This window comes from Caloenas nicobarica, chromosome 17 (assembly GCF_036013445.1).
Source record: "Caloenas nicobarica isolate bCalNic1 chromosome 17, bCalNic1.hap1, whole genome shotgun sequence".
NCBI lineage: Eukaryota > Metazoa > Chordata > Aves > Columbiformes > Columbidae > Caloenas > Caloenas nicobarica.
Window position 1 is genome coordinate 6,452,421 of NC_088261.1, and position 20,046 is coordinate 6,472,466.

The 20,046-nt window shown below is 58.1% G+C and overlaps 1 protein-coding gene across 1 annotated transcript; it reads right to left on the reverse strand.

Annotated features, from left to right (window-relative positions):
- Positions 1 to 9,508: 9,508 nt before the first annotated feature.
- Positions 9,509 to 18,484, reverse strand: SSC4D (scavenger receptor cysteine rich family member with 4 domains). Its single transcript, XM_065647446.1, has 9 exons — positions 18,367 to 18,484; positions 15,505 to 15,834; positions 14,396 to 14,467; positions 13,711 to 14,025; positions 12,154 to 12,234; positions 11,815 to 11,889; positions 11,032 to 11,343; positions 10,418 to 10,495; positions 9,509 to 9,825 (listed from the first exon to the last, which is right to left on the reverse strand). The coding sequence occupies exons 1-9, from the start codon at positions 18,482 to 18,484 to the stop codon at positions 9,509 to 9,511; spliced, it is 1,698 nt and encodes a 565-aa protein (XP_065503518.1).
- Positions 18,485 to 20,046: the final 1,562 nt, after the last annotated feature.

The following is a 20,046-nucleotide window of genomic DNA, read 5'->3' on the forward strand; positions in this document are numbered from 1 at the left end:
CAGGAGAACCTCTCTGGACCTACTGACCACCCCCCTTCTAATCCACCCCAGGTGCCATTGGCCTTCTTGGCCGCAAGGGCCCGGTGCTGGCTCATGGTCACCCACTCATGTCCCAGAACCACTCTCAGACCAGGCCCACTCAGAGCTTGGAGCCCAGGAACCCACCATCCCCACAGGGATCTGAGGAAACATTTATTCCCAGAAAGGGCTGTCGGGCACTGGAACAGGCTGCCCAGGGCAGCGGTGGAGTCGCCATCCCCGGAGGGGTTTAAAAGATGTGTAGATGAGGCTCTTAGGGACGTGGGTTAGTGCCAGATTTAGGTTCTGGTTAGACTCAATCTTAAGGGTCTCTTCCAACCAAAATGATTCTATGAGTCAGGCCCCGCAGCCCGGCTGGGTGGTGCCCCTGGGTCTGTGACACCGTGATGGTTCCGGGCCAGGCCGTGGTGACACAAACGCCCGAGCCCCCATTTCGCCCCCATCCCCTTTCCCGCCCCATGGGATGCGGTTCCCCCAGCCGACCCGCGGAGCGGAGCAGCCCCGGACGAGAGCGACATTGGATAATTTATGAGTGGGCAGCTTGGGAGCGCGGTGTCCTCACTCATCAATAATGCATGAAATAAAAGTGCACGTCCGCTCGGGCTTCTGCTGCACATTAGGAACTCCATTAGGAGCCATTGGAGATCCCATCTTCCTAAAAAGCCCGTGGATAAAGCAGAGCTGAGAAGCCGCTCCAGCACTGGGAGAAAGGAAAGGTCTAATGAATGGACAGAAGCAGTTTATCCTGGTTGGTGCTGGCACATGGCTCTGCATGGGCAAATGCCATCGTCTCCCTGGGGCTGCACCCCGGTGCACATGCCATGTGTCCCCAGCCCTTCCCGGTGCCACCAACCCCACACAGGCGCGTTGGGAGGCGTGAGGATGATCTTGGAGGACACAGCCGCCCGCTTCGCGATCCCTATGCCCTGCGCTTTTCTTCTGAAACACCCCAGGAAACCTCGGTGACACTGGGACATGCTGGTTTCCGCAGGGCAATACCATGGCCACAGCCCGCTGCGGCTCTTCAAAGCCTGTGGCCATGGTGTCACCCATGTGGGTGGGGACAAATTGGTTTGGAAACGCTGACAGTGCTTTCCGACGGCAAGCAACACCATTTTGGGCTGAGATCTCCATCTTTATTGTGGTTTTCGCACTGCTTTAGATGTAACAAAGAACTGGATTGAATGGATTTGTTTTACACAAAATACTTCTTTGTTTCCAGCTTCTGAAAGCAGCAGAAATCATGCCCTCTGAGGAATAAAACTAGAAGTGCGCCCAGATCCTCTCCTTTTCCTCCATAAAACAAATCGCTGGCCCCTTGCTCACATCCCCAGCCTCACACACGTGGTACCGACGTGAGAACGGCCTTTGTGCCTGGCCCGTGTTTACTGCTGGAGGAGAGCGCCCACAGACAAGGGCAGTTTATTCCTCTTTTCGGATAACGGCTCATTCATTCTGCTGAGGAGGCTCATCCTCAGCTCTGGAGAGCTCAGCAGCAGGTTTTTGCGTTTTTTTCTGTATGACGCCAGCTTGGGGGAGAGAATTTCAGTTAAAAAAAGTGCAAAATGCAGAGTGTCCAAGTACATTGTGGGTCGCAAAGTGTTTTTTCTGCTATTGCTACCATTTATTATCAATAGTCTGGAAAATCACCCAAGCCAAGCAGGGCCATCAGATCTCAGGGTACGGACCAGAGCGGAGCTGCCTGCTCTTCCCAGGTGCCTTTTGAGTGGTGCTCCTACATTTGGGTTGGATGTGCAGTTTCTCTGACTTGGAAAAAAAATTAGCCCTTGGGTATGACTCTGGGATTGTAACGGGCAATATTGAACACCCGCCTGGACCTGAGGAATCGCTCATCTGCCTGGGAACTCATCTGGTTTCTCCAAATATATCAGCTGGCCTAATAAAAATATCACCTCTCCATACAAACTTTATTACACTTATTGAGTAATTTACATAAATATGGCAGGTTCTCGGCCCGTCCAAATCACCGCAGCTCTGCCGATTTATAGTGACCGTGTGTTTGCCCCAGACTGAGCAAATACTGATTTATTTCTGTCAAAGCACCATAGCAATAAATACATTTCACAACGCAGATGATTTCCTTCCCATCGCAGGTCAGAACACGACATTCATAACGCTGTAAATTCTTCAGAGTAGAGATCTGGCTGTGATATTTATCTGCAGTGTATCCAACCCCCTTTTTGGGTTCCGATGCATAAATCCATACCCCTTACACTACTTAACTCTTCTGTTTTACAGCCTGGGGAGCAGTAGGATGGAGGTTACGTGGGAAATGGCTGGAGTTAGAAGCTGAGCGTGGTTCTGGTGGGCAGCCCAGGCAGCTGGAGGTGTCACCTGGCCACCTGTCGCTAAATGTCCTCCTGCCAACTCTGCCTGGGACCTACAGACACCCCTGAGCAAGAGCTGGATGGCTGCCGGCTTGGGAAATCACAAAGACCCAAAGGATGCGGGTCTGTTCTGCAGATGTCCCAGAAAAACCTAATAACCCCGATTCCGCCTACAGTATTAAAAATACTTCAGTGCGTTCAAATGTGCCACTTTGTTAATTCCTGTGGCCTGGAAGACGAGTCCTTCTCTTCGCATTTTCTTGCATTCCCCTGTTCCTCTCGTCAATGCCTTGTGACACCGCAAGGGACGGCAGTAAATTCTCTTTGACTGGGAGGTTTGCTTGGCTTTGCTGCTGACTGCTCCAAAAACACAGCTAGAAATCCTCCCCCCTTGCTTGCTGCGGATGGTCGGGCGCCCCTTCCCTCCACGTTTGTGGAGCTTGGGGGGGATGCAGGGTGAGGGGTTGCATGGTGCAGGTGTCCCAGCCTGTCCCCACGCCGAGGACAAGGGAGGTCACCATTGGTATGGAGGGATGTCTGTGACACCTTGGTGTTCCCAGCACCCTGGTGCTCAGTGTCCTGCGTGTCCCCAGCTGGTGGGTGGTGGAGATGGGGCTGGTGAAGCCGGACAGAGCAGGGGACAAGGTGGCTCCCCAGGGTGGGTACGTGGAGCTGGGCTGGATGACATCCCTGGGACACTGCCATGGGTGACATCCCTGGGACACTGCCCTGGCTCCAGCCCCGCTGCCCAGGCACCTGCTGCTCTGATTGCCCTGAGGAAGGTGCTGCCTGCCCAGGGGAGCAGTTTTCAGCTTTTGCAGTTGGGCTGGTGAAAAACAACCTGAGGATCCCTCTGTTTTCAGTGCCCCCTTCCCCTCAGGCTGCAGGACAGCAGTGTCCCCATGTCCTCCCCTTGCTGGGCCAGACTGCCTAGCCCCAGAACCCCAAAACTCCAGCACCCCGGACCTTTTTCCACCCAACTGCCCCAAGCCTGACTGCAACACAGCAAGAGAAGCATCCCAGGAGCAGGCCAAGGGTGTCCCTGCCCGCACCCACCAGCAGTGCTCCCCAGCCCGCCATGGTGCAGAATGGGAGTCCCAGCACCCACCACCTGGAGCTGGGGGATCCCACCAGCCCTGAGGAAGGACCCTGCACCCAACACCTGAGCGAGTTCAGGGGTTCACCAACCCTCCCCAAAACACGCCAGAGCCAGGACGCTGCCTCACCTGGGACAGGAGGTGATGGAGGGGCCGCGACCAACGGGGCAGGCGGTGACGAGCCCAGCAGATGAGCGGTGCTTTGGGGGAGAATTTCCTTCCACCCGTCTGCGGATCCGCAGTGCTTTGTGCTCAGCCCTGGCCTTTCATCTCAGACTCCCCAGGCACTTCCCAAGCCCAAATTAATTCTGCCGCAGCAGCTGTTTAGGATCAGCCCTGCCACAACTCGGGGCTGCCCGTACCACTTGGGGTACATAGCCCCCAGGGATGGTTTTCCCTGGGACCACCTCAAGCCACCAAAATGGGATGGGGGCTCAGCTGGCAGAGCCTCCCACCCTCCTCACGCCCCTAATTCCCGCATGAGTTGCAAAGTGCAGTGATGCCCATGCCACGGACCCTCCACTCAGAAAATCCGCCCCCCAGCCTTTCTCCCAGCCCCAGGGAGATGCTCCCATGCAGGACAGATGCCCATGGCGAGCCGGGGTGTCGTGGGGTGGCTGGAGTGTCAGCCCTTGCCCTGGGGGCTGTCGGGAAGCTGGGGGGACTCGGGGTGCAGGACCCCACAAGGGACCCAGCGGGAGGGTGGGCCATGGCCAGCCGGGCAGGCCGCCTCCCTGCGGGGCGTTAATAATTAAGCAGGCGTGTCGGGCTCAGATGGCAGCTCTTATTTAAGGAGCCGATATAAATACCGCCCAGACGGCACTTATGGAGCACCTAAAAAAAGCGCAGGCGGTCTCAGTCCCTCCAGAAGCGGCTCTGAGCTCTGTGGGGCCGGTGGGCACACTGGGCAGGGTGGTCACCAGTGTCCTGTGGGGCCGGGGCTGCCCCGGGCTCTGAGCCTGAGAGGTGGCAGCATCTGGGGACAATCCTCCGGGCACCCGTTTGTGCCTCAGTTTCCCTCTGCAGCAGGGACCTGCCTCGGCACTTTGTCTCATGCGGTGGCAGGGGCGTCGGGGACCCAGCGCAGGGCTGGATGCTCAGCCCCGTGCCCTGGGTTGCTGGCACTGGGTGAGAGCTCTGGGGGTCTCTGCCAACCCACCCCCCCAGTGCCAGGGGAAAGCTGCCCTGTGTTCCAGCGGCTGCCAAGTGCCTTTTTGTGTTTGTGCTGGCGGCCCCACTGTCCCCCTGGTCACAGCTACCTGGGGACACTCCTCCCACACTGGGGTTGGGGACACTCCTCCAAACACAGCTCAGTCCTCCCTGCTCCCTGCCCGGGGTCCTGGGACCCCCATCCCATCCCCATTGAAGAGGAGGGGGCCAGGGAGGCACAAGAAGGACTAGGAGCACTGAGATAGCCACAAGCTGGGGTGCAGTGTGAACCCCCCCCCCAACCCGGGCATCACTCCCCCATCAGCACCCTGGACCCCCAGGAGCAGGCGAGGAGCCGGAGCAGGCAGCGGGCAGGGGGGACGGGGCTGTCACATCGTCCCCATTGCGGGCGGGCGGCAGCGAGCCACTTGCTGCAGTCCTGCTCGCCAGCGCTGCAGCGTGACTCAGCACAGCTTCACCCAGCTCCCAGCCCCCTCTTCCCCCGGCCCCGGGCGGGGACACGCGCTCCCCACTTTGCCACCGCCCTCCTATGGCCCCCGTCACCCCCAGAGGCCGCCTCTGCACCCCTGTTCCCACCCAGCCCCGGCCGTCCCCACTCCAGGACCACCAGCTGTTCCTCCAGCCCCAGTGTAGGCAGAGACCCCCATCCGAGGCAAAACTGGGGCTCCAAGCGATGGGAGAGGGGGTGCCAGCCTGTCTGCACCCCAACATCTCTGCCCAGCCCTGGGCAGGGGATGAGCAGCGTGTCGGATCGGGCCCTGGGGGTCACCCTGCCCAAAGCTCAGGATTTGGGGAGCTGAGCACCGACTCCTGCTATGGCACCTCCCCAGGCATCGGTAGAAAAGATTTGGGATTTTGTTCCTGGGGAATGGGACTGAATGCACTGCCGGGGTCACACAGGAAAGTCTTGGGTTTTTTAAAGGGATTTTTTGAGCCTTGTTTTTGGGGTGTCGGGAGCCTGCTAGGATCAGCTTCTTACGGCGTTTCTGTGCACGCCCCCTCTGGCCATGACCTAGAGGTTACTGGGAGGCAAGAAAGGAGGCCAGAGAAAGCCACCAGCACTGGGGGAGGAGAGCTGAGCACCCCAACCGTCCCCTCGAGCTGGCCTCTCATCCCCAGCCGTGAAGCCACTTGCAGGGCAGGACCCCACTGTCTGCTTGCGCTGTGCCCTGGTGAGGGACAATCATCCCTCCACCGTGACAGCAGCATGTGGCACGTCCCCATCCCCAGGATGGGTGACAACGGGGCTGTCGGGGACATGCAGCCGGGAGCACCCATCCTGCACCCTGATGGCTGCATCTGAAAATATATGGACTGGATTAAACCAAAGGCAGAGCCGGAGGCAGAACGCATGGAAACGGCCAGACACCAAGTCCCCCTCCAGGCACCCCGTCACCCGTGGGGCTCTTGGTGGCATTGCCATGGGGCGCATGTTGCTGGCATTGCTGCCAGCTAATTGCTTTCCTACCTCTCTCAAAATGCAGGCGCAGGCAGCGAGGCGGCTTTTGCCAGCGTTCGGCAGCCCACGTGGGGCGGCGCCTGCCAGGGGAACGAAATAAAATTAAAAAAAAAAAAAAAAAAAGAAGGCAGAGAGGAGAAGATGATGGATGGGAGGATTTGCAACCGTGGCCATTTACCCGGGCGCAGGGAGCCCCTGATCTGCAGGCGCGAGGGGAGGCGCAGACCTGCCGATGCCTGTGGGCCACGGCCACCAGCCCCCCGGCACGGCGGGGTCACAGCGGGGAGAACGGCGTCCCCACAGCCCTCCTTGCCGCTCCGCTCCTGTTGCCAGCAGACTAATTGCGCCAGTGACTTTGCAGTTCCCAAAATAGCTGCTGGCTCCGGCGGGGTGACGTCAGCCGCAGCCGCGGTGGCAGGAGCGGGGAAGGACGATGCTGTCCGGTGTGGGGTGCGATGAACGGCTCCTGCACCCCACCATGGGTGACCTTGGCACCCTGGGCCACACTCCCGAGGGAGCAAGAGCTGCTGTGGCGCAGGGATGCTGCAGGGAGACCTCGTCCTCATCCAGCCCATGGGAGGAGGAGGTGGTCCAAGGCTGGCTGTGTCCTGTATCTGCAGGACCCCTCACCACAGGCTGCCCTGGTGGGAGTGAATTTGCCCCTCAGTGTGCCCCACAGGCAAAGTCGTGCCCCCTGTTCCCAGCTGGGTCCCTGCAGCCCCCTGAGAGTGCCAAAGGGTGAGTCAGGGCCACCATCCTGGGTGCCCCCGGGGAAACGGAGGCACGCAGGGGGGATGCAGAGGCAGCGCGGGGGGCACAGCGAGGTAGGGAGCGGAGCACAGCCCAAGGTCACCCAGGTGGTGCTGGGCACAGCAGAGCCAGGGATGCTCTCCGGGCCAGGGCTGCCTCCAGCAGTGACTCACCCTGCGCCCATGCCCAGCTCCTCCAGTTACAGCAGGGACGGGATCGCCTTAGCGGGGCGCGACGGGGGTGGCCAGCCTGGGAAGCGGACCCCTGGCACTGGGGACCAACCCGTGCACCCCTCCAGCACTCTGCAGCCTGTACCCACAAGCTCTGCATCTTCTGTACCATGTCCCAGCCAGCAATGCTGCTTTCGCTGGTTTCATACTGGTCTCAGAATGGGACCCCCATCCATTTAACTGCAAGTGGCCCCTCGCCTGCCTCAGTTCCCAGGGAGCAAAGCTCCCGAGCCCCACACTGGTGCTCGGCCAGAGGGCTGGCTTATTATTCTGGAACACAGTGAAATAATTAAAGCCTCCTCCATTTCCCCTTGCTCATTTGTGCTCCTTCAGCCTGGATTAATGGGTCTCCTCTCCCCAGCACAGACTCATTCCTTATTCCTAATAGCCCATAAATCCCAGCCCCAAAATAACCCCAGCTTTTGCCTGGACCTGCTGAAATATTTATTCTCTCCCCCTTGCTGCCCACCACGCCATCCCCTCTCTAGGGATGGTGAGAGGAACTAATCGATGGCATCGACTGGTGAGGAGCTGCAGCTGCTCCGGATGCAGGGAAAGAGCTGACGTCGGCAAGAGGAGAAGAGCTGGGTGGGCATCGTGGCTTCTCCCAGCTCCCACGCAGCTGCCACAGCCTGGCTGCTGTCCCACAGTGGGATGCTGTTGTGTCACCAGCATCCTCCGTGCTGGTACTCTGCTCCAGAGCATCCCGTGTGCTGGTATGCTGCTCCCACTCTGTCATTCCCTTCTCCCATGGAGATGATTCCCAGCTTGGGCATGGAGTGTCTGGGGGGATCCCTGTGGATCCCAGCGCATCCCAAACTGGCTGAGGAAGAAAAGGCTGGAAGCCAGGGGAGGAGGCTGCTGGCTCTCCTGGCTGGAAACCTTTTGCTTGCTGAATTGCAGGTTGTGGACGAGAGAAGCCCAGGGGGAGCAGGAGAGGAGCAGCGTGGGGGCGTAACACTGAAAACCAGCCTGGCTTTGCCATCTTGAGGCACAGTCCCTAAGGAAAACAGGGAAAACCCAGCGAGCTTTTCTCATCACCCCCACTGGGACACCCCAAGAGGCAGCAGCCTCCAGAGCAGCTCCTGGTCACCAGCCCCCTCCCCACCTTCCATAGCCATGGAGACAGCGTGGGGGACAAAGCTGGGGGAGCCCACAGCACCTTCTGACCCATCCCCAGCTGGTGTGGGCTGTGGGGGAGCCATGGGGCTGCTGGGGACAGCCCTGTCCCCCTCCCACTCCCAGCAGGACACAGGCATCACCCAGCTGTCACAGCGGCAAGGCAGGAGGTGGTGGTGGCAGCAGGGGGGGAAAGGAGGGCAGTGGGGGGGAAAGCTGAGTGTGCAGGACCTGGGAACCCAGGAAAAGGAGAGGTTTTATTCACATGCCACTTCCCTGCCCTCTCCCAGGGTCCCAGCAAGCTCACAGCCTGCCTGGAAGATGCTTCCGTGCCTCAGTTTCCCCACTGGTGGAAAGCTGAACTGGAGCAAAGTGCTGGCAAAGCCCTGCCCACGGGAAGGGGTGACAAGGTGGCCAATGGCAACCTGGTGCTGGCTGCCAAAGCACGGGGCCAAGGCCACCCCAGGGGACCTGCACCAGCCTGGGACCTGCTTGGGGACACGTCCCAGATGTCCACAGAGGTCTGGCAGCTGGGACATATCATCTGACAGCAGACCACTGCCCAGGCCACTGGCGATGGGGAGTGGAAAAGCCTCATCAAGTCAGGGAACACTCTCTTGCGGTCCCCACGCTGACAGCCCCTGCCTGCAGGCAGCAGCAGGCAGCAGCAGGGGCTGCAGCTCCCAGGGTGGTCTCTCTTCCCGTCTGCTCCATCCATCGTTAGCCAGCAGCACCAAATTCACTGCTGTCAGCACTGCAGAGCCCATGCAGCCACACAATGGCATCGCACCTACTCCAGCAGCACCTGGGGCTGCCAAATCCCACCGGGAACAAACCCAGAGCCGGGTGGGGGTCAGGGCTGTACCCCCAGAGCTGGGCTGGGGAAGGGTCCAGGCTTCTAGCAGGATGCAAATAGAGGGCTGCTCAGGGGCCAGCAAGGGATTTGCGCCAAATTTTGGCATCAAGAGCTGAGCCCTCGCCCCTGAGCTTGTGGCATCGCCTGTTCCCGAGCTCCTGCCAAGGCTTCGAGGGGGTGGCAGGGAAGCAAGTCAGGTCTCAGCACACTTTCAAAGGCTTTTCTTTATTCACAAAACAACCCCAAACACACGTAAGAAAAACTGGGGGGAAGAAAAAAAAACCAACCCAGGAATGTGCACAATCTATTAACAAAAGAACTGCACAAATAGAGGAGTGAGTGTGGTGGAGGGAGCAGCCGGGACCTGCTCTGCATCTTTCCATGGGCAATGTCGCCAGCTGTCCCCCTGTACCTGCACGAGGGTCCCGGCAGGCGGGCGGTCATAGGATGCCGCAGGCAGCACCAGCATCCTCGGAGTGGTCGCAGTTGTGGACATCCCAGCGGATGTGCGAGCAGCGCAGCAGCGATGGCTCGTGGCCCTTGCACTTGAGGTTGTCGAGGAAGATGTAGCCGGTGCCCCGGCCGTACCGTGCCTCCCCCCAGGCCGCCACGGCATGCCCACAGCCCAGCTGCCTGCACACCACCTTGGCATCCCGCAGGTCCCAGGCGTCGTCACACACCGTCCCCCACTGCGACAGGTAGAACATCTCCACGCGCCCCTCGCAGCGGTGGCTGCCGTTCACCAGGCGCAGGGACCCTGCGGAGGGGACGGGGTGAGGCAGAACCTGCCCGTGCCCACCCCAGCGCTGCATCCCTCCTCCCTGCCTGCATCATCAAATCACGGAATGGTTCGGGTTGGAAGGGACCTTCCCAGCTCCCCCAGTGCCCCCTCTGCCATGAGCAGGGACATCTGCACCAGCTCAGGTTGCTCAGAGCCCCGTACAGCCTGGCCTGGGATGTCTCCAGGGATGGGGCATCCACCACCACTCTGGCCAACCTGGGACAGGCTCTCACCACCCTCAGTATAAAAATTTCTTCCTCATGTGCAGCCTGAATCTCCCCTCTTCCAGTTTAAAACTGTTACCCCTTGTCCTACCACAACAGGCCCTGCTCAAAAGTCTGTCCCCATCTTTCTTATCGGCCCCTTTTAAGTACAGAAAGGCTGCAATAAGGTCTCCCTGGAGCCTTCTCTTCTCCAGGCTGAACAACCCCAGCTCTCTCAGCCTGTCCTCCCAGCAGAGCTGTTCCAGCCTCTGAGCACTTCTGTGGCTCCCTCTGTTTCCACCCTGTGCCGGTGCAGAGTGTCCCCAGGGCTGGCACCACATCCCCGGTGACACCTCAACACCTACCGTCCTTGGGACGGGTCAGGATTAACGTGGTGGTTGTAGCGGTGGCTTCCTGGATATGGTCTCCTGAGTCGTCAGCACCTGGTGGGACAAGTGACTCTCAGGGGACACCTCTGCCCCCCAAGGCCAGGGCAGAGCCCCCCAGCAGTGGCATGGGGGCAGATCCAGGGATGTGTGGGCCAGGATGTGCAACCACATACACAAGTGAAGACCACAGGTGATACCCAAGCTCTGGTCATCACCAGACACCATGGCACCTGACCATCGCTGCTGTCTCCCCGTAGGCAGAGGAAGCCCAGGGTTTTGGGGCTCACATTCACCCAACCCTCATTTCAGGGATCCCCTTTTCTACAGTCAGCCTGTGCATGGTCAAAATCCTCCCGACGCCCGTTATGTGGTGGGACCTCCATGCCTCTGAGCCGGGCTTCAGCAGGCATGTGGACACCACTGAAAAGAGTCTGGTTCATCCTTTTGACACCCACCCTTGAGATATTTACTAGCATAAATAAGATCCCTCTCAGCCTTCTCCAGGCATCCATTCTCCCAATCCTGCCCAGCCAGCAACAGCAGACCCTCAGGCGGGATGTGGTGGCCACTGGGCTCGCTCCTGCTCTCACCTCGACAAATGACCCCGGCGTCCTCGTGGTGGCCGCAGTTGTGCTGTCCCCAGCCCAGGTGGAAGCAGTCGGCCAGGCGAGCCTCGCCGCCGCCACAGCCCACGTTATCCAGCAGAACGGGCCCGCGGCCGTAGCCGAAGGAGCCCAGGACGGTGGCGGCGAGGGCAGCACCGCAGCCCAGCTGCCGACACACCACCTGGGCGTCAGGGAAGTCCCAGTCGTCGTCGCAGACGGTGCCCCAGGTGCCGCGGTGCTGCACCTCCACCCGCCCGCGGCAGCTCCCGTTCCCGTTCGCCAGCCTCACGCCGCCACCTGCATGGGGGGACCCCGGCACAGGCACAATGCTGGGGATACTGGGGCTCTGCAGGGGTCTGATGTCCCCTGCTGACCGTCTTGGGGCAGGGGGTGAGTCCCCAGGGAGCATAGGGTGAGCCCTGGGGACATGGGGTGAGCCCTTGGAGATGTGGGGTGAGCCCCTGGGGACATGGGCTGAGCCTTTGGGGATGTGGGGTGAGACCTTGAGACATGGGGTGGGACCTGGGGACACAGGGTAACTCTTGGGGACATAGGTGAGCCTTGGGGATGGGGGTAACTCCTGGAGTACGGGGTGAGCACTGGGCACATGGGGTAACCTCTGGGGATGTGGAATGAGCCCTGGGGGCATGGGGTGAGTCCTGGGGATATGGGGTGACCCCTGGGGATAAGGGGTGCCCCCCAGGGATGTGGAGCCCAGGGGGCACTGTGCCGGACCCCCTGTAGGGCAAGCAGCAGCCGTACACTTACTTTCCTGCTCGACAGTGGGGAGAGCAGTGGTGACCACCTCGGTGGCTTGGGAGGGCTGGTCCCTTATGTCTGTCACTGCTGGGACAAGCATGGGGACACGTGGGCATTGGGGGGGTCCAGCTCCACCACCCACTCTCCCTGATCCACTCGGTGCCGGGGGCCTCTAGCACCACAGTGGCCCCATGGCAAGATCCTGCCATGGCCAATGTCCCCCCTGGCCTCACCTGCATGTGGCAGGACCCCAGGGTGACCATGCTGTGGTCACAGGAGTACATGGAGGACACAGTCTCCTCCAGTGAGACCCCAGCCCTGGCTATGGCACAAGGTGAGCCCTCCTACCTGTGGCCGTGGCAGTGAGTGTCTCTTCATAGTCCAGGGCCAGCGAGGTGGCGAAAGACGTGATGGTGGATGTGTCCAGCCCTGCGGTGACACAGAAGGACAGAGGTGACATGCGGGAAGAAGCCCCAAAGCCATGAACTTACTGACTCCAGGAAGCAGACTGTGATGGTCTGGGTGTTCCAGGGTGATGAGGATGGAGAAGGTCCATGTCCACCTGCACATCCCCACTGCCCACGTGCTGGAGATGGTGCTGCTCCACCCCAGCCCAAGCACCGAGGTCCCCCCTGCAGCACTGAGGGGTCCCTGGCTTCTGTGTGTACCTGGGAGGTTTACCAGGTAGGGTTCCTTCGCTCTAAAGCTTCGTTTTTACCCCTGTCCCACCAAGCAAGGACTGTGTGTAGTGGTGCCATCGGCTCAGAGCCTGGGCAAGGTGCCAGAGGGGACAGGGACGTTTAGGGAGGAAAGGACCAGCCTGAGAAAATTGTCCCTTTTCTCCTACATCAGCCTCTTTGTTCATTAATAGCGGGAAAGGGAAAGCGCCGGCACTTAGTGCTCCCATCATTAGCCATGATAACGAGGGAATTCAGGGGGATTATTAACATTATAAATGGTAATCAGTGGAGAACAGCAGAAATCCATCATTTAGGGAGCCGAAGGAGAGGCAGGATGGACCTGGCATCCTGCCCAGCCCCTGGCAGCCACTGGCTCCTTTGGGACGTGGGCCGCTCGATTTCCAGCCAGCAGAGCAGAGACATGGCAGAGCAGCAGCTGCATTTCCCTCACCAATTGCTGCTCCGGCTGCGTCCCTGCCCTGGAGCACCAGGATCAGGGTGGATGAGGAGAAATGCTGTTCCTGCAGCGCAGCACCCGGGTCTCTGCCTGACACTGGACACATCAGCATCTCTCTGAGGCCATTTCATAGAACCATAGAATCACAGAATGGTTTGGGTTGGAAGGGACCTTCAAAGCTCATCCAGTGCCCCCCCTGCCATGAGCAGGGACATCTGCACCAGCTCAGGTTGCTCAGAGCCCCGTACAGCCTGGCCTGGGATGTCTCCAGGGATGGGGCATCCACCACCTCTCTGGCCAACCTGGGACAGGCTCTCACCACCCTCAGTGTTAAAAATTTCTTTCCCATGTCCAGCCTGAATCTCCCTCCCATCACCCCTTGTCCTACTGCAACAGGCCCTGCTCAAAAAGTCTGTCCCCATCTTTCTTATCGGCCCCTTTTAAGTACAGAAAGGCTGCAATAAGGTCTCCCCAGAGCTTCTCTTCTCCAGCTGAACACCCCAACTCTCTCAGCCTGTCCTCCCAGCAGAGCTGTTCCAGCCTCGGATCATTTCTGTGGCTCCTCTGGCCCCTCTCCAGCAGGTCCATGTCTGTCTTGTGCTGAGGACCCCAGAGCTGGACCAGCACTGCAGGAGGGTCTCACCAGAGCGGGGCAGAGGGTCAGAATCACCTCCCTCCATCTGCTGCCCACGCTCCTTTTGACACAGCACAAGATACGGTTTTTCTCCCCCAGGGGACAGCCCCGCAGGTGATGCTCTACCCTGGTACCTGTGCAGATGACCCCAGCGTCCTCGTGGTGGCCGCAGTTGTGGATACCCCAGCCGAGACTGTAGCAGGCGGCGAGGAATGGCTCGCTGCCCTCGCAGTTGACGTTGTCCAGGAGGATGCGCCCCGTGCCATAGCCAAAATAGGCATTGCTCTTGTAATCCAGGGCTTGGCCGCAGCCCACCTGCTTGCAGACCACGCTGGCGTCACTCAGCCCCCAGTCATCATCACAGATCGTGCCCCAGTTCCCACGGTAGAAGATCTCCACGCGGCCTTGGCAAGTGTCGCTCCCGCTCACAAGACGGATGCTGCCGTCACCTGGTGGGTGACAACACATGGTGAGAAGGACATTGCTTCCCTCCAGGACGTCACCGCATGCACCGTGGCTCAGCGATGCCACGAAGGCTGGATACGGCAGTGCCCATGATGACAAAGAAACTGTGGGGAAGGGGCGATGCTTTAGGGCAGCACACCTGATGGGAGCTCTGGTGAACCTCTGGGATGGGGTTTGGCCATGGCCAGGACAACAACAGGGTTCCTGGGGCTCTGGCCCTTGGAACTGGAGAGTTGGGGTGATTCATAAAGGGGCAGTGGGTGATGGGGGGGCAGCTGGGAGGGTAGGGAACAGAGGTCTCTACCAGCCCCCAGCCAGGACAGGCCCCCTGCAAGTGACAGCCGAGCATCTTACTTTCCCCATCCTGTACCGAGGCTGTGAGGGTCCTGCTGGTTGGTCCTTCACTGGCTTGCGTGGGCGAGAGCTCTGCAAAGGGAAGCAGAGACGTGGCACCCATTGCTGTCCACAGCAAGAGAGGGGTGGCACCCCCAGCGAGCTGTGAGCGATACCCCCGCACTAAATCATAGAATCATAGAATCATTTTGGTTTGAAGAGACCTTCAAGATCATTGAGTCCAACCATAACCTAACTCTGGCACTAACTCATGTCCCTAAGAGCCTCATCTATACATCTTTTAAACCCCTCCAGGGATGGTGACTCCACCACCGCCCTGAGCAGCCTGTTCCAATTCCCGACAACGCTTTTTGGAAAGAAATTTTGTCCTTCTTTAGTCGTTCCCCATCTCCTCTCCAGCAGCTCCTTGAATTGGGGTTCCTGCACAATCCACGACCTCCTTCCACTGGTTGCTGCTGGTCCAACCCACGAGCCAGCCCAGCATCCCACCCTTTCCAAGCACCACTTCTGCAGGACACAGGGATTCACTGTGGCCAAACTCCGGGTTTGCACACCTCACATTTATCGGTTGTCAATGCACAGCTGATGAGCAAACCCCACGTAGTGATGCAGGAGGAACGTGTAGGGTACATAGGGGTCAGCATGGAGCTGTTCCACTTTCACATGCCAAGTTCAAACGCTTTCCACTGCTTTTCTCACCCTTTGGAACATTGACTGCTGAAAAGCTCAGCGGTTTAAAGAAAAGCAAGTAAAAAGGGGAAAGAGCAGTTGGGCAGTGGCTGACTCAGAGGCAGGAGCGTGGGTGGGATCGTGCTCTTTCCCCAGGGATCGTGCTGGAGAGGTTGCAAAGTCCCTGAGCTGGGAGTGATGTGGAACACAAACCAGGCTGGTCACCCTATGGAGCACCAGCACACTGAGCTGGGACGTGACCTGGATTGAGGAAAAGGGTGGAGGAAGGAGGCACAGGAGGTTTGGCTGAGCCAGGCTCAGAGGAGTACGCTCTGGTATACGGCTCTTGGGCTCCACCAGGGTGTCTGCAGACACCAGGGCTTCCAGCTCTTCAGGAACCTCCCTGCTCTCCTTGTCCCCGAGGAACCCAGCTTTATTACCATTGCATACGACAGCCACGTCCTCGTAGTGGTAGCAGTTGTGGATGCCCCAGCCATGGCTCCAGCACTCGCTCAAGGCCGCCTCCCAGCCCTTGCAGTCCACATTGTCCAAGAAGATGGGTCCACTCCCTTGGCCGAAGGTCATGGCGGCCGGGAGGGTGATGGCATGGCCACAGCCCAGCTGGCGACACACCACGTTGGCGTCCACGATGTCCCAGTCGTCATCACAGACTGTCCCCCAGGAGCCGTTGTAGAGGATCTCCACACGCCCCTGGCACCGGCTGGGCCCGTTGGCGAGTCGAATCTCTGGAAGGACGGACACAGATAAGTCTCTCAGCAGGCAATGAGCCCACTTTGGGGCCAAGGAGGTAACAAACACTTGGTGGGTGTCACAGGGAGGACAGGAGCCCTCTCTGCACCAAATCTCTGCTCTTTAAAGAAAAGGATGACCCTTCGCTGTGGGACAAGGCAGCTGTTGGCTTACTGCTGCCCACCTCATGGTGGGACGTGGGCTTCTCTTCATCTGCTGGAAGCAGTGGACATGAAGACTCAACACATCTCAGTACATAACTAAGGTGGGCAATCACCCCGTCATCTTGCCTACTGATGGGCAAGAACGCAATGGGAGAAGAGGAAAGCGGACACGTGGCATCTCATGGTGACATATGATGGGCGACAAGTGACAAGATGCAATTAGCAAATTCTTATTAGCCTCAACGAACGCGTCTGGAGCTGGTCCCACATGGGAGATGGTGGGATGGAGATGATCTCAAGCTGCTGGTGATGGGGATGGGCATGTAAGAGCCCCTGGTCTGTCACGTTAAGGGAATTACTTGCTCGGGTGTGACAAATGGCGCAGGGACAGGGACTCAGCAGCAGGTGGCAAAATTCACCTCCCGGGATAATAAGCAGAATAGGGCTAATAAAGAATCTCTATTTCCTTTCTGTAAAAGAAGTTTAGCTTTTTTTGCTGCTTTTTGTTCCAAACCAAAAGGCTTCATTTTTGAAATTCCCCAAGCCCCGTTTTTAACCAAAACAATGAAGTTTTCAACTACAAAGCTTCCTAGAGAAAAGCAACTTTAAGAGAAGGATCTCACCTGGGAATGGCAACAGCGCGGGCTCAGAAATGGCGCCTAGAAGGGAGAAGAAAAGGGATCAGATCTCCTCAGTGTCCTCACAGTGAGCAGAGGAGGGATGCAGCTCAAAGGACGATGGCAGCAGGTATGCGGGTGGACATGGCTGGGACCAGCAGGACCCAGCAAACCCACAGACCCTTCCCTTTCTTGCAAGGAGCTGAGGTTTGTGGGGGAAAAAGAAAAAACACCCTAACCCAGAGCATCATTTCATCTGCTTCACAGGTGGGGAAACTGAGGCAGCAGCATGTGGTGTGAGTGACTTGGCTCTGTGGTGGGACTGTGCTTTAAGCACTGGGTCTCAGGGATTAAATAAGCAACACCAAGGGAAAAGAGAGGCTGGCTTGCCGAAGGAGAGGACAGGGAAGGACATGGCAGCACCGTGGGCTGGGCCAACAGGAGAGAAGTGATTCAGATCACCTCTGTACCAAAAACGTGGAGACGCAAGGCTTTTAAGGAAGAGCTTTTGATCCTGGTTTGTATTGATTTTCAACACCTAGTCCACTCCAGTGCCAAAAAAGCGGCAGATAAAAAGGACATTGTTAAATATTCAATATTCATTGCCCTTTAAGTCAAAATCAAAACTCTGAAATATTCATTTGAGAGCATCCTCCGGCAAAGTCAAGAGAGACCTAAAAAAATATGCCTGGTGTGTCTACATTAATGAGGAATGAGAGTAAACCGTCAGTTTTGGAGAAGAGAGTGAGCCCTCCACGTTCCTCTGATCCAGCTTCACAAAGCCAAGAGAAAAGCAGGAACTAGCTCAGAGAAAACACCGTCCCTTTCAGGGCACAGTGCTAAATAAACTCCCCAAATGGGAGGACGAATTACCCTTCATTTGCGACTTAGCCTTGCCCGTTAATGAGGAGAACTGGGAAAGCCCAGTGGTGCAGGGGACAGCGGCAGAGCCACCAGGGTCCCCCCGGGGTCCCCATGCCCCGGAGGTCACCAGCAGGTCGGGGGGGACAGGAAGAACCAGTTGAAGGGGTAGGAACAGTAAAAACTGATTTAATCCAATTACGGTGTCTGACTACACCTTAATTGCCTGTTTTCGGGCTGGCTTTGTCTTCACAGGGCTTTGCTGAGGCAGGGAGGTTTTACCAACCACCTGGCTGTAATTATACTGATAAAGTCACTCCAGGATAATTACGCTGTGGTTGTGTGGACCCTCATTTGAGAGCAAATGGCTTTTCCCAGTTTGGATTTACATGTTTCCCAGCCTGGCCAGACAGTTCCTGCCAGGAGTGAGTCGGGACCAGTGTAATAGAATCAGAGAATCACAGAATCACAGAATGATTTGAGTTGGAAGGGCCCTCCCCAGCTCCCCCAGTGCCCCCCTGCCATGAGCAGGGACATCTGCACCAGCTCAGGTTGCTCAGAGCCCCGTCCAGCCTGGCCTGGGATGTCTCCAGGGATGGTTCATCCACCACCTCTCTGGCCAACCTGACCCAGGCTTTCACCACCCTCAGGGGCAACAATTTCTTCCTCATGTCTGGACTGAATCTCCCCTCTTTTAATTTAAAACCATCACCCCTTGTCCTACCAAACAAGATAAGAGCCAAACTTGCTCCCTCCATCCCTGTGCATGTCCAGTGCTGTTGGAGACATCAGGACATTCCTGCTCATGTCTCTCCATGAAGAAAATCTCCTGCCCACAATGCTGAGGCCAGGAGGGGGATTGTGGGTGCCTAAAATTTCCCCCCGCCCACCACGCCATACAGGAGCTCACCGGTGGGGCCGAGGAGGAGGAAGAGGAGGAGCGCGGCTGGCGTCAGGGAGAGGGGCAGCACCCCGACGTCTGGCGTCCCCGCGCTGTGCCGGCTGGCCGAGTGGGGACCGAGTCCCATCGCTGCTCCCACAGATGGGCGTCCAGAGGAGATTGTCCCTGAAACACGCAGACAGCAGCATTGGTGATGGCCAGGAGAGCCTTTGCCCCACCACGGGCCATGCAGGACCTGCAGACAAGTCCCTCCTTGGCACTTTTTGGAGCAGTGGCCAGGAATATCATGAAAAATAGCCCAGGTTGCATTTATTGAGAACAAGATATGGTTTTTTGAGGGGTAAGAGAAAGCTGCAGGGCCACATCCCACCCATGAGACAAAACTGGAAGCAGTAAGAGCCTCAGGGCTGGGCTACTGTACAGGCAGAAGTTTGGACCTCAGACCCACCAGGACACCTGGATGCTGGGCCTTGGTGGTCTCACCCAGGGTCTTCAGCCCTCAAGATGTTCAGGGAACCATCCTGTTTGCATCCACATGGAGCTCGTCCTCCTGTTATTTCTGCACGAAGTTACAAGCCAACCCCATAGCACAAATATGCCATATACCCCCTACTACACATGGGTGAAGTGGGACACGCATTAAATCCAGGCAGAATTGGGAAGGAGCTCCCCATCCACAGAAGCCTGAAAGGCACTTCCTAAACCATCCTGGGGGCTTTACCCACAGATCCCCCTTGTCTCCACTCTTTGTCATCCCGTGGGAGAAAGCAGGGAAAGGCATTTCTGCAGGAAGACAAAAATTTCTGGGGTCTGCCGTCAACCTCATTCGCCTGGGGGATGGAGATGCAAACGCCACAGGGACAAGATGGAAAGCAAATGGGAATGTCAGGCAGAAAGCGAGGAGGAGATTAAATATCATAAGATGTCGTTTCCCCTTCATTTACTGTTCCCTTCAGGAATTACTGCCGAAGCAGTGGATTTCCAGCTCTGTTTCCCTCGCACCCTGTTGGGGAGCAGGATGGGGGCTGATCCTGCTCCCCGTTACACCTCTGAGAAGCCAGAGCGGCACCCCGGTGCTCCCAGCAGCCGACCTGCCAGCAGCACTGGGACGGCAGTGTGCGCTGGGGAGGAGTGCCATCGTGAGGATGCTTTCACACGCTGGCTCTAAAGCCAGGCTGTAAATCTCAGCTAAGCGGAGCCCTAAAATTAATCCCTCCAGCCTACACCAGGCACATCTCCTGGAGGGATGGGCACCATCTGCTGCTGCTTGAGGCACCTCCTGACGGTCGAAACTGGGGAAAGAACAGTGAGCTATGGTTCTGAACTATTGGTGACCAAACACCCCCACCGAGGAAACCCTTCATCCAGCTTTTCGCTGCTCCTGGTTTTCTGATGCGGAGGCACAGGGTGGGAAGAGCACCCAGGCGGGGCCATGTGCCAGTGCTGTGTCCATCCAGCCAAGGTCCCTCAAGACCATCAACTGGGCGGGCTCCCAAGCCCCCAGACAGAGCCTTTGACTTTTATAGAATCACAGAATGGTTTGGGTTGGAAGGGACCTTCCAAGCTCATCCAGTGCCCCCCTGCCATGAGCAGGGACATCTGCACCAGCTCAGGTTGCTCAGAGCCCCGTCCAGCCTGGCCTGGGATGTCTCCAGGGATGGGGCATCCACCACCTCTCTGGGCAACCTG